Here is a 14892-nt window from a genome sequence, read left to right on the forward strand (position 1 = left end):
GGGTTAGGGTTGCTTTAGAACGGGTAGTGAAAGGCCAAGAGATGAGGTGGGCCCAATCAAACATTAGCTATTGCCGACTTCTTTTCATTTCTTGGACTTTGGACCCTTTAAGTAAACCTTTTAGTAGGAGAAAATAAAGAGTTTAGGCTCAACTTAACAAAAAAAAAGTTTCAAGTCTTGTCCATTTGCAGCTTTGCTTCGGCCGAACCAAAATTTGAGTTTCAGTGGTAACTAGACACTAAAAAGCTTTTCTGCCAATCTTCCAACAAAGGGTCAGATCCTGCCTTAACTGTAAAGAAAGGTTGTACAGATAAGGCCCAAGAGTTCAACAAAAGCCTTGATCAACAAAGGGTCAGACCATGCCTTAACTGTAAAGAAAAGTTGTACAGTTAGGCCCAAGAGTTCAACAAAAGCCTTTGATCAAGAACCAGATTCTGGGCTAACAGATAAAGGTTTGAAGAGAGGCACTGAGAAAGTAGCTAGGGGACTTTGGTTCACAGTAAGTGGGATTGAAAGATTGATAGGAAAATTTAGCCATCCAATCAACCCAAGGTGCTCCTAAATATAATGCATTATCTGCCACTTCCATTAATTATAAATGATGAATGCATAAGATGCCTACGGTTTACGTGATAACCATGGATGCTGAATTTGACTGAAAAGCATCATACCAGAGAAGCTTATAAGCCACCTTTGGTTTAAGGTGGTTGATTGATTTAACCGACAAGATAGGATGAACAGAAAAAGGTTACCATGAGAGGCAACGGAGGCAAATTTAGCAATTGAAATGGTTAATTTCTAAACGGATGCAAAATGGACAGGCTTTGTTGATAAAGAGATGACGCCTATTATGTACAGTTCAAAATGAGCAGAAGCTACGTAGCCTGTTGGTAAAATCAATTGTTGTAAATGGTAAAAAATCTATATTTCATGTTCCTATTGGTCTAACTGGTATCGCCAAAATTTTGAGAGAAGGAGAGGTTGATGCCTAAGTAAATGATTGAGCATAAGTTAGCTCTCACCGATTACACATGGAATGCAAGGTGGATTATCAGCTTGATCTTTAGGGGTGATTCGTTGCAAGCAGAGATCATGAAAGCAGTGACCACATGATAAAACAGCAACAGGAGGTGGAGCAAGTGGCTGGGAAACAGGGCCTTCCGGTGTGTAGGAAAGATCCCTCTTGCATAACAAACAATTATATCCACTTAGTTGAAGAGGTTCTGTACCTGCAAAGAAATGCTCGTGATTATTACTTCTTTTCTTGTGTAACTTTTCATCATACTATATGATAATTAATGTCATCACCCGGACCAGAAAACAAAGTGGACACATTATGCCATTAAATATTTGCAGGAAAATTAGCCTGTGGCTAACCAAGATATGGAATATGGTGATCCAGTGTGATCAGCCTAACAGATGTGCAAATTAATTGGAATGTGGATGAATTAAACCACACAAATCCTTTTGTTGTGACCAAGCTGTTCTTGATAGCGTACACCATTAAACAAAGAGGAATGAAAGAATGAAGTTGCATTAAATAAAAAAAAATTGAATAAACAATCTTTTTATAATTGTAGTCCACAGCTTGGAATGAATACAGCACTATGAAGAGCATGGGACAGTTCACTATTATCACTATACATTGACCTGTTAAATAAAGGACCATAATGATGTATGATTTGAATGGCAAATGTGGCTTTATAAGTTAGTATAAAGTGAAAGCCTTGTACATTAAATATGACTGGAAAGGGGCCTTTCAGAACAAAAATAATAGCACATGAAATCAGATTAAAAAAAGGGCCAAGAAATACCTTGCCATTTTATATGGGGAGGAGGAGACATCCTAGCAGAGGGAGGAATGGGAATAGTCCGTACCAGTGGTGGACAAGGAGTGGCCTGGGATAATGATCGGGGAGGAGGACCTTTACGAGCTAAGGGTGGGAAAGGACGAGGTGTTACTGTTACAGGTGGAACAGAAGATATGAGATGGGCTATGGTTGGGACAGGTGCCGATGGAAGAGGTGCAATGGAAAGAGCATTTTGTGCATTGTTTAAGGCAGATGAATGAATGGAAGGCTTCGCTGATTTTGTCCTTTCTGTTTGAACCTGAGCAGTAGCTGGAGGTAGTTGTGCTGCTTTCCTCTTGAGAGATGGTCTGGCTAGAAGGCTAGAAGTGATAACAGGTCCACTTCCCCCTGCAAATGGAATTACTTGACCTGTAAAAGGTAAAAGGTTAATTTTTTGGCAGTCAAACAAAATTTATATTCAGTCATTCTTCTAAACAACCTTATTAATTACCAGATGTATAAGCAGCAGCAAGATGATTATCGGAAGCCTGAACAGGATTATTTTTTGGAGATTGACCAAGATAAGCTGCAAGCAGTCATCAAGAGCAATTACATACACATCCTGATCAATTAAAAACATGACTTGGTCGATGGCCCAAAGGAGCCCAATCTTTCTTGGACTAGTTCCACTTATTGTATTAACCTATTTTACATCACCAACTGTGAATTTGTGTGTAAATAAGTTATAATAAACCCAAACATTATCAATAGCATTTTAGACAATAATTGATATGTTGCCAGGGAAAAAGGAAGATAAGAAAATGGTTCTTCATTTTTTCTATTAACAGTATCTTGATCATGATATGTTAACCATGTGAAACTTAAAATGCGATCAGTGTGCTTAACAATATCAGTCTTGTATTATCTTAGACCTAACATTGTTGAGGGTTTTATACAGTCCAAATCAGCCATGCAACCAAATCAGTATCTTTAGCCTCATGAAGAATTTATTATAACTGATGAATTATTCATTTTAACAATGAAATGGTAATGCAGAAGCATGATGAGTTGTCCTTACTTGCTGCTTGAACCCCAATATTGTTAGAAGATGGAACAATGCTAACAACTTCAGCAGCATTTCCATCACTACCACAAAGCTTATCTGCGAAGTATGTCAGGTACAGTTTCAACAAGGTTGCTCTACAGCAAAAATAATATACTTATTACAGTAATAAACACTAATCCTACAACTAAAAAGACTTCCAAATAGCATGCAATTCCTTTTTTAAGGTATTTCAGACTAAGAACTTTACAAACCAAGTTAGAAGCATGACATGAACTTGTAAAAAGCAACAATCACAAGGGGGAAAAATTCATTGAAGTCCATATGAATCTTAAGGCCATGAGAAGAAGCCAAGAATATCTAGTGAGATAAAACAACAAAACAAATAAAAAGCAGCTTTAGTTGCCAGAAAATGTCTGTTGCATAAATAAACAAAGTAAAAAAAATGCATTATTTTAGTTATTAACAATTATTGTACTCTGCCAATGATAAAGAAGAGGCCGCCCTTGGGTGTTTGTACTGTATTATACCATTGCTGATAGTAAAAAAGGGGAAAAATCAACTACAATAATCTATGCAAATTCAAGTTGTAATGCTAACGTAGAAGCATGATGCATGATGAGCACCCTTACTAGCCGTTTGAAGTGCAAAATTCTTGGAGAAAGGGAAACTGCTAGCAACTTGAGAGGCACTTCTATCACAAGCAAAAAGCTGATCTGCGGTGGAAGTGCAGGCAGTATTCAGTACAGAAGCTCTAGAACTAGAACAGAAGATGATTATTTTAGTAATCAAACAAATAAATAAAAGTTTCCGGTACATAGAGTTCCTAGCTGAGGTGTTTGACACTCAGATCAAATATACCAACATGACTTGAACTCGTGAAAGCAGCAGTCCCAAAAGGGAGAAATTTCATTTGTCAGAAATCTAAAGGCTACAAGAGGGGAATATGGGAATATTTTGTTATAGAAACATCCTGGTGTAACAAAAACAAGAATGGACCAACAGATCTAGTTGCTAGAAAAACTGTTTGTGCAAATGGTAAACAAACAAAATGTATCTCCTGTTATTTTGAGTTATTAGCAATTATAGTAGTCTGTCCTCTCCCCTCTATACATTATCCGTGCATCAAATTTGAGGATTTTAAATTTTAGAAATCGAAAAAAAAAAAGAAGAAAAAAAGACAATTTTTTTCTTTGTTTAAGAAAGTTCTCTTGAATCATAATACTGTATCAGGAAACACTATGCAATCTCTAAAGTTTAATTGAGAAATACAATTACCAACGATAATATTAATACTTTATTGTAAAATGGAGTTAATTTCCTAAATTGCAAGCCACTGTCATTTTCCAAAGCTTACCAATATTTTTCAAAGTGCATAAGAGTTATCTCAAGTGATATCACTTAACTCAGTTCACAAAACTCTCAGCAATCAGTAAGTCTCAAAAATTCCAAAAATTAGCCACACCCCAAAATCTTTCTTTTCTTAGTTAATTAACATTGAAGCAAAAACAACAATGCACAAAGAAAGTAGAAACGAGCAAGTACCAAATGCCCAATATGATATTAGTTCTTGAACTTCAAAAGCAATCTTGAACCACCTAAAACAACATGTAAAAGGTACAAATAGTACTTGTTTATTTAAAAAATAGAAAAACTAGATAAGGAGTTCATTAAAGACATAGGCACCCCAAAACCTTGATGGCGTAAAGTTTTTCATCTTTGAAATTAAAGCTGTGAACTTGCTAATCAGATATTGCCAAAACCAGAAGCAACCCCTCAGTTCCAAGAATGAAAAGTATTTCTTACAGAGTATCAGCTATGAAAAATTGCTCTAAGAGCTGATCTTATGGGTTTTAAAGGATAGAAATAACAAAAATATGTAGACTTAAAGTTACAGTCACCTTAAACTTCTCCTGGTGCTGATGTTTGTAAGAACAATGAAGGCATTATGAAACTCCATAAGTTAAAACAACTAATTACTAAAAGAGCAGGTTTTCCTTTTCCAAGGTAGATATGGATCTTCCAAACATGAAAATAGCTAAACTATATATCATCGAGAGGGTTGTCACCTAAAAAATCCACTCAGAAATATGACTAGATTACCACCTTTCAAAGCATGCAAGGAGAGACTACAGAAGCAAGGTCATTTAAAAATTGACAGATAGATTTAGTGGGGTATAGTAAACAAGAACTGAAAGGAAATGCATTTACCAGCTAATTGGAGTTCTATCCTCTTTGAAAATGGGGCATTTTCCACAGTTTGAATAGCAGCATCCTGGTGAGCAGGATAATGTTGCCATACATCTTCAAGTTCAATCAAAATTCAAAGAGGTTAAGCACTAATGGAAACTGTGAGGAAAAAAAATCGTAATTCTACATGTTTAGTAATCAATGCAGCAGATATTTATTGCCATGACTAACAACTGAGAAGAAGCTTCAGGTCATTTTCATTTTTCTCAATAGCAATCCCAACAGTATTTAATAACTAGTATTCTTAAAATATGAACATGAAATAAAAAGATTAGTCCTAGGATGAAGGGCTTGCTCTATTTCAACCTTTTGAAGTCCAGAATCTCAAAAAAGCATCAAATCATGTTCTTTGCACATCTTTTCAGTTCTAAAGGATTTACATTGTTCAAAGAAAATGTTTGGCTCAATATTGTTGCTCCACCCAGTTTATCAGCCTAGCAATATTTTTCTTGCTTCTATTGGTAAAATTTGATCATACAGCATTCGGAATCATGTTTCATCCTTACTTTAGAAGTAAAGGAGAATAGATTAAAATGGATTAAATGTTTTGCTCTACCCTACTTTGGGAGTCCATGTCAATAGGGAAGGTATAGGGTATGGAAGATCCTCGAATGTTATAAAAGATCATGGATATAAAGTAACCAAAAACTAACACTATCTATGTCAACTGCATATAGCATTCTTAATGAACTAAGTTCTTTGTATTTATGATATTTTTTTCTATTTTCTCTTTTTTATGACAAGTTAACTTAAATTCAAATATCAGCTGATCTATATTGTGCACAATTTTTATGCAAAAAAGGGGCTGTTGAAATATTTATAACTTACCTGACTGGCTGCTGGTGCTTTCAATGTTTCCAAGAACAGAAAGAACAGATGTCCCCCACTGTAAGCTCGGTATACTTCCCATATTGCACTTTTGTAGTTGATCAGAGACCACAGCAGCATATTTGCTTGTCATAAAAGAAGATAATGAAGTCCAGGGAGCCATTCCGTGCTGTTCTTGAACAGGCAGGCCAGACTGGCGGCTACCATGCACTATTGGTGATGTACCAGAAAGACTATGAAAGCCTTGATTAGGAGGCAGTCCAGATTGGCGTCGAATATGCTCTACATTAGAAGATACACCAGAAAGACCATGAAAGCCTTGATTGGGATCTATATTTGCAAATCCAGCACCAAATTTCTGATAACCTGGTGAAAGAAAGGGATGTGGAAAATGGCTTTGTGGAATTGGTAGCATTTGCAATGGACTTAAACTAAAGTTGGAGCTAGTATTACCAGCAACTCCAAGATCATATTTAGAAAGAGTGCAAGCATCTACATTCTGCATTGAACCAGCAAATGAACTCATATTAGATGATTCACCTGCATTCTGCACTATACTAGGAAGTCCACGAAAATTATGTTTTAGACTGGATAATCCAACTGCATTCTCTTCTATGCTAGAAAATCCACCAGCATAGGTTTGGAAATCTGATAAACCAGCTGACGTTCTGCACTGTTCTTGAACAGGCAGGCCAGACTGGCTGCTACTATGCACTATTAGTGATGTACCGGAAAGACTACAAAAGCCTTGATTAGAAGGCAGTCCAGATTGGCGTCTAATATGCTCTACATTAGAAGATACACCAGAAAGACCATGAAATCCTTGATTGGGATCTATATTTGCAAATCCAGCACCAAATTTCTGATCACCTGGTGTAAGAAAGGGATGTGGAAAATGGCTTTGGGGAGTTGGTAGCATTTGAGATGGACTTAAACTAAAGTTGGAGCTAGTATTACCAGCAACTCCAATATCATATTTAGAAAGAGTGCAAGCATCTACATTCTGCATTGAACCAGCAAATGAACTCACATTAGATGATTCACCTGCATTCTGCACTATACTAGGAAGTCCACGAAAATTATGTTTTAGACTGGATAATCCAACTGCATTCTCTTCTATGCTAGAAAATCCACCAGCGTAGGTTTGGAAATCTGATAAACCAGCTGCCATTTGAAAATCAGGGGAGAAGGAATTTCCATAACCACTTTGACCATGAGATGGATTTAACTGCGTATTGATAGCCCCATCAATTTTACTAATGAAATCTCTGCTTGAATCCTTAGATTTTGACCTGGCCCCTGTATTAATTCCAACTCCTAGGGTCAGAAAACTTCCATCGAGCGTTTCTGGGTAATTAGATTGAACCACACAGTCTACCAAATTGTAATTACATCCCATTTCCCTACCATCTTGAGCACCCCACAACAAATGTTCCCTACTGCCACAGCTCATGGAGTTCCCAATTGATTGGGGCTTACTGTCATCCATTTTGGCACCCTGCATCTCCATTTGTAAATCTCCAGTATTAGCATCTATATTTTCAAGAGTTGAATACTGAGAAGGCATACAATTGATCCCGTTCATAAACTCAGGGTCAACCATGAAATTTTGATGGCTGTCAAGATGGGAGGCACCCGCCATCCAATCAATACCCACTAATGACATATCTCCCATATGAAAAGACGGGCAGTTTGACAACACATTTAAGGGCACATCAACAGTTCCAACACCACTTATCCCAGCACAGCAGACAGCCTCATTACTCAAACTTTGGAATCCAATTGCTTCAGAGTTTTGTAGTTGGCTATAGAAGGGATGTATCTTATCAACATTGTTCGACCTTTCATGTCCCATATTTATAGTCTGTTCCAAATTAAGGCAAGACATAAGCGGCTACAAAAAACTTTCATTTGTTGTCTACAAAATTTGAAACTCTTATATCTAGATCATCTAAGACAGACATTAAAACTAACTGATCTAACATATTTATTTATCTCTTCAACAAATAAATCAAATGGTAGAAAAAACCAGGCAGAAAAAAACTAACGAATTAAAAAAAGAAACCCTAAAATAAACCATGACAATGTAATTAGAAAACCAATTAAGTAGAACAATTGATTAAAACCTTGAAAATCTGAACCTATAAAACCTGAGAAATCATTCTAGGTGAAATTCAATTCCCATGAACACAAATTCTCAGCCATTAAAATCTTGATACTAAGGGATTTAACATATTATGATAAATTTGTATACTTATTTTTATTGCAAATTTTGATACAATCAGAAATCTGGTATCTGCAATCCATACGCCATAAAACCCAATCTCAAAAAAAAAAAAAAACAAACGAACAAAAAAAGCAATTAAAAATCAGTAATCACAGGGAAAAAGATTAAAAAAAAAGGTTGATTCCAACATGAAATTTACTAAAGATTAAACAGTGAGAGTAAATTTATTAAAAAAAAAAGAAAAAAAATAAAACAGAGAAGATATCATCTAATATTCGATCAATAATTATGAAATTAAAGAAAAAATTAAGATAAAATAAAAAGATCGAATAATTGAATATACGAGATATAGAGGAAATTGAAGCAAGAGAATTGGTAGCCTTAAACTCGAAGGACTCTTACCAGTAAAAAGCTAAAAGAGAGATTTTTTTTTGGGTTGGTTTTGGCGCTTAGGGCTCTTTAGAGTTTTTAAAGGGTTCGGTGTGGGTCCCACGTGTCTTATCTCTATTCGCCACGTTAGCTTTTCAGGGGCCCGCCTTCCTACCGGTTGCCCATCGATAAGCTCATTGCCAACACCCAATCGAGAAACGACAAGTCGTTAGATGGGTGGGGCATTATTGTTATTATGCCCTAAAATCATGGGTTTTTTTATGAGAAATTATCTTAACCTGAACACGTGGGTTAATCGGGCGTCCTGAGAACGCGAATAGTATTGGGCTTGGATGTAGCTGAAATCTCGCTTGCGCCTCAAGTAGATTTTCCCGCCTTAAAATGTGAATGGTGAAAGCGGTTGGGCTCGGCTCGGCTTAGCTATGTGCCTTTTTGGACTAGCTGACTAGATTCATACTTGGTTTCCACTGTCCACTGGGAATTTGGATGTTTTAAGGCATCAAAAAGTGGGTCCACTTCTTCGGTACGAGAAAAGAGAAAAAAAAAAAAAAAAAAAGCCAAAACAAAAGCAGCTTTAAGCTTTGTTTATTTAAGTTTTATGTTTGAAGGAAAATGGTATGGAAAGTAGACTACCCTTTTTGCCAAGGCGGATGACACCATATGTTATGATTTGAGTAAAATTTATCGTTAATCATTAAATTTATATTTAAATCTATTTTAGGTTATTGAACTTTAATTTATTTCAATCATATTACTAAATTTTAATTTGTTCTAATTAGGTTATTAAAGTTTGTTAAGCATATTAAAATCAGTCACTCTAACTAATTTCATCCAAATTCTAATAAAAAAAATGATATAATTATCATGTCATCAACATACCATCTATTATATCAACTAATTAAATCTATATAGTTTTATGAAAAATCATGAAACTTTCACTTAATTTTAAAATAAATCATTGAATTTTAATTTATCATTACAAGATTACTAAAATTTATTAAATATATCAAATTTCATCAAAAATAAAAAGTTAGATAAAATCTAACTATTAAACTCAATTAAACAACATTCAAATTTTTTACATAACAAAAAACATCACATATCCTCCAAAAAAAAATAAAAAAATTAAGTAAATTCGGAACAAACACACCTTTCATGAATATTTATTTTTTTGAAGTATTATTATTTTTATTTAAATTAAAAATATAAATATTTAAATAAAAGATAAAGCTTTGATATTGAAAACCACATATTATGAAACTTTACTCTCATTTGAACCATGTACCATACGAATTGGAAGACCCGGTCCAATAAATATAGTTTGGACCCAATGTTGACGAACTTTTGTGGCATTGAAGGGCCGAATTGGGGGCCTTCCCACGTTTAGGCTCAAAAGAACAACATAGATGGCTTAAGGGCGTCATTTTAAACTTGTTCAAAGTCTATTATGTCATCCAATTGCTGAATTTATGGGGTCTTGCATTCTCGAAGGAAAAGAATTATAAAGATGTCTAATAAAGAGATTTTTTAGTAGGATTTTTTATATGCTTTACTTTTTTTAGATGCAATAAGAATTCATTCATAATTTTGTGTAGTTGTATTTTAGATTTTTTATTAATGAAATGGAGAACTTTGTTTAGTTATAATTTTTTTTTTTTAATTTGGGTACGTATATTTTAAATTTCTTGTTATTTATTTTAAATACAAACATATAAAAATTTAGAGCAAAACAAAATGAGATGAAATATAAAAATAATATTATTAATTATTAAATATAATGAAAGAAAATAATCCATTCCCAACCGAAATATAATGCATTTCCCACTAATTTTGGGATTTTGCACAGAAATCTTTGATAAATCAATTAAACTTGAAAAATATAAAATATCACCCATCTAATTTTAAGTATTACCAACAAGATTTCGTTGAAAATTCTTGTATTATCAATGAAATTCCGTCAGATATTCTTGCATTATTGGTGAAAGCTATCAAAAAATATAAATTTAAAAACGGATAAAATAAAATTTGGAGTTTGAAAAATACAACTAAGCTATGTCACTACTAATTTTCGGTATAATCCGTTTTATTCTTTAATTCTCTTCATTTACATGCTTGCACGGTATGCAAATTAAAATATAGTGGTTAACATGTTATACTTGTTCAATATACAAAGTTATGCTTTGTTAATTTGGTGACTTTTTTAATTATTATTTATTTTAATTTGAGAAACAAAATAACAAAAACATAAACCAGAGAACTTTAATTTTTCCGAATGATATGTTGAGTCTTGAAGAATCTTAGAGATTACTCATCAGCAAATATATCTTGCTCAAATTCTTTATCTGACTTTTAGCTTAAAATATCTATGAAACCTTATTAGAGAGTACAATGTGGAAAGACTTAATTAAACACTAGCATTACTACATCAGACGCTTCCTACACTCTTTAACACTTGACACATTCTACTTATACAGCACATTACTTTTTTAACATATATGATTAAAGGAAGCTAGATAAGGGAATGGGAAGATAACTTTTTTCATGTATCAGCTGCTCTGTCTTCTCTATTTTTGGCCATTGATGGGGTGTTGGTGATGTTATCGAAAAGTTGACACCTCATCAGTGTGCCGCTGGTTGAGTACATGAAGTCAAGAAACTTGAGGGTCATTTTCAGAGTCTGTTATGTATATGACAGTACTCCTACTGATCCCATTTATCATCTGATCATCATCTAGCTGCTCGTTCTTTGATGATGATGATGGCCTTATTGGAGGAGTATGCGGTGCCAAATGGGGTGGTTTTGTTGGCGGTGGTGGTTTAGGAGATGAAATTGATATTATTCCTATCCGAGAAGGCGATGTTGATGATGATGAACTTGGAGGAGCTGGAGGAGGTGATCTTTTACGAAGCTTTGGACCTGATGGTATTGCGCCTGGTGTGGGAGATGGATATAAAATTGATGAAGTTGAAGGAATGGGATTGTTGCGTGGACTAATTTCTATTTCATCATCACCGCAACTAGTTTTCTCAACCCCCTGCTCAGCTGGTGATGATGCAATTTGAGGTAGATTTCCAATCAAATCCCATCCAGTAGTATCAAATATTATTTGAAAAATTGAAGGTGATCTTCTTCTTATTTCCTTGATTGGCTGTAGGGATGATAGAGTTGAAGATGGAGGCAGTTGGCTTGAGGTTCTCCCAGCAATATTGACAATATTTATCAGGTTATTGGTCAATGAGATCTCTGTAGCATGCATGGACGCCAAGAGGGAATCATTTAAGATCAATTAGACATGTACAAATCAATTAATATTTATATTAGTATTCAAAATTAATTAATTACCTGGTATAACTCTTGCTTGAGCATCAATGGTAAGCAGTGCTCGAAAAACCAAAAAGAAGAAAGTGTAATTGAGACACTTCATTTTGGAAGCACTCGTCAATGTATTAATTCCACGTCCCTAAAGCGTTTGTGATATGAAGATTGAAAGTAGTGAGTGCAAATGAGGTGGTATTTATAGATTCATAAAATATACGTGTACTTTCTTTGTTACTATTATTTAAAAACAACAATGGTGTTAGGAGTAATTTCCATATAACCTAACCTATATCATTTAAAAAACAAAGTGAGATGCCTTTGAAGATGTAGGCACATGCCCAAATGAAACTCCAGTCAATTTCTTTGTTCAAACTGTTCCATTTATTCCTGATTCATATTTTATTTTTTTTCCAAGTAGTTGGCTTGAGAGAGCTTGGCCAGTTATATAGGAGGGAACCAGTAAAGAACAAAGTAGTTGCAGATCTCGTGTCTGTATAAAAAGAAGAAACTCTTCTTCATTCTCAGGTCACAGCCAGTAAAGAACAATTGTTGGAGCTAACCAACGTTTAATACGGCTGGTTCCTTTATCTTATTCTTATCTACCAACTTGGTTGCCTATTTTAAATTATTAGTAGTGACAAAAGCATATTATATAGTCATGGTCCTTTTTTTACTAATGTGAAACTTTCGGTCTGAGAAGAAACGAAGAAGCTGGCTACATGTTCATTGTATTTGAGTTAATTAGTTTTAAGTTTTAAAAATGAAAAATATTAGTATTGTTTCAACATTTTCGTCTTATTTGATATGACAATATCTATGAACTGATTTTAATACCCTCATTTATGAATTAATCAACTTTAATTTTATTGTATATTATTTTTTAGGAAGATCATATGTTAGTTTAGTTTGACTATTTAGGCGACTAAAAGGTCATCTCGGTCGTGATAACTCCATTAAAATCAGGAATAGACGACTTGAAGAAAAAAAAACCTTAATAATTTTTTAAGTTAAAACTGTTCCTATGTGCATGAAAAGTAAAATGACAATACCAAAAGGTAAAGCAAAAGTATTAAAAGGTAAAACGAAAGTTCTTGAAAATTAAGATAAATGTGATTGCATTGTATTTGTGGTTTATGAAACCTTTTTACGTCGTTTAAAGTTAAAACTCATTTATACTGACAAAATTGAACAAGGAAGAAACAAAAATCTTTACTGTTTCCTAGCTATAACCGCTGTAACCTTCTTCCTTGTTTTCATGTTGTCTATCATGGATGAAAACTGTCCTACATGTCACTGTTCACTTCATGTAACTGCTAGTTAAATTTTAGCTTCAATCGTTTCTAATTTCGTTACCTTCAGATTGAAATATTCTCTGCCTGAAACTGATAATCATCCCCGTTTTGAAGGCTAAAATATCTCTACTATTTACTATAATTGTTTTTTTCAGCAATGATCTCACTCAATAATGTTTTAGGACATTAAGAAATCAATGGCATTGAATTTTACTTAATACCTTAATTATAGTGCTGAATAATCTGCAAGCAGCAAGTAATTATAACCGTCCATGTCAGTCACCCTGCTAGATTTTCTCAAGTAAGGATGACCACTTTAGAGTTCCAACTAACTTGTATGTATGTAGATTGAGTTACTGGTGTAAAGATTTCGTATAAAATATTAACAATTAATGTATTTATATTATATTTTATACGAAAATTATATTCACAATACAAAAAGATAAAATACATGCCATTGAAGATGTAGACACAAAGCCCAATGAAACTCCAACAGTCAATTTTTTTGTTCAAGCTGGTTCACTTATTGCTGCTCCTTTTTTTTTTTTTTTTTATAATTTCTCAAGTCGTTGAAATGAGAGAGCTTGGCCAATTAGAGGAGGGAGGTGGAGGAAATGAGCGTGTTGAAAAATCAGACAGGTTTGAGTTTAGTCATATTCCTCCGTTTGAAACCTTCATATATCCTGTATAAAAAGAAGAAAGTGTTGTTAATTCTCAGCTCACAGCTAGTAAAGAGTAATTGTTGGAGCTAACCACTGTTTAATTTGGCTGTTTCCTTTTATCTTATCTACCAACTTGGGTTGCCCACTTTAAATTATTGGGCTTGAGCTCAGCATGGGTGGCGTAGATGGCGGCTGTGTGGACGGTGGGGCTGCTGTCGATGATGCAACATGGTTGAAGAGGCGGAGTTGGAAAAAGATGCTGAGGTGGTAACGTAGGTAGGTGCTGCGGAACTGGTACGAAGATGATATGATATAAAATATCCTATTTAAAAAAATTTAAAACACTTTCATTTCAGAATAAAGATTATAATATAGTCAACTTTGGAAAGAGAAATAAAAAATCTCTCATACTAATTAACTCTTCAAAGATAAAGTGAAGCTAAAGAAAGCAACGATGACTCGTTGGAACCATTTTAAAGCTGATTGTGTAAAACTTTGCAAATAATAATAATATCCCATGTATTCTAGCTATATACTAATTTGTTAAAGAGTGTAATTTAAAGTTCATTATAGCATCTTCAATTTAAAGATAAAATTCTTAGGAAAAAATATAGCTTTTTCTTAGAGTAAATTCAACTTAATCATTCATCCTAGTGGGGTTCATTAGTGTACAAAAGGACAAGTCAAATTTATTCTAATAATTTGGAGTTTGAAAGATACAACTAAACTATGACGTCGCTACTAATTTTCAGTCTAATCCATTTTGATCTTAACACTCTTCATTTACATGTTAATTTGCATGGTATGCAAATTAAATGATAATGGTCAACATGCAACGTGTACAATTTACAAAATGACCTTTTAATTGATGTTTATTTTAATTTGTGAAGCAAAATAACAAAAACATAAACCGGAGACAACTTTAATTTTTCTGCATGATATGTTGAGTCTTGAAGAATCAACAGATTCCTCATCAGCAGATATATCTATAAAAACTTATTTGAGAGTACAATATGGGAAGATGACTTTTTTCATGTATCAGCTGCTCTGTCTGCTCTATTTTTGGCCATT

At 34.1% G+C, this 14892-nt stretch overlaps 1 protein-coding gene across 16 annotated transcripts; it reads right to left on the bottom strand.

Moving 5' to 3' along the window:
* Window positions 1–8590, bottom strand: LOC111274373 (uncharacterized). Of its 16 annotated transcripts, none has more exons than XM_089755891.1 (9): window positions 8502–8580; window positions 5932–7795; window positions 5065–5157; window positions 3486–3569; window positions 2869–2952; window positions 2302–2376; window positions 1815–2219; window positions 1023–1229; window positions 1–368 (listed from the first exon to the last, which is right to left on the bottom strand). In XM_089755891.1, exons 2-9 carry the CDS (start codon window positions 7784–7786, stop codon window positions 286–288), a joined length of 2886 nt encoding a protein of 961 aa, XP_089612017.1. In that variant the 5' UTR covers window positions 7787–7795; window positions 8502–8580; the 3' UTR covers window positions 1–285. The 16 variants fall into 16 exon arrangements, with proteins under 16 accessions (XP_089612017.1, XP_022714719.2, XP_089612016.1 ...); XM_022858984.2 differs by having other exon boundaries at window positions 147–368; window positions 3480–3569; window positions 8561–8590; XM_089755890.1 differs by having other exon boundaries at window positions 147–368; window positions 3480–3569.
* Window positions 8591–14892: the final 6302 nt, after the last annotated feature.

The sequence above is a fragment of the Durio zibethinus genome, chromosome 26, assembly GCF_047325235.1.
Source record: "Durio zibethinus cultivar Kanyao isolate XHJ-2024 chromosome 26, ASM4732523v1, whole genome shotgun sequence".
In the NCBI taxonomy this organism is placed as follows: domain Eukaryota; kingdom Viridiplantae; phylum Streptophyta; class Magnoliopsida; order Malvales; family Malvaceae; genus Durio; species Durio zibethinus.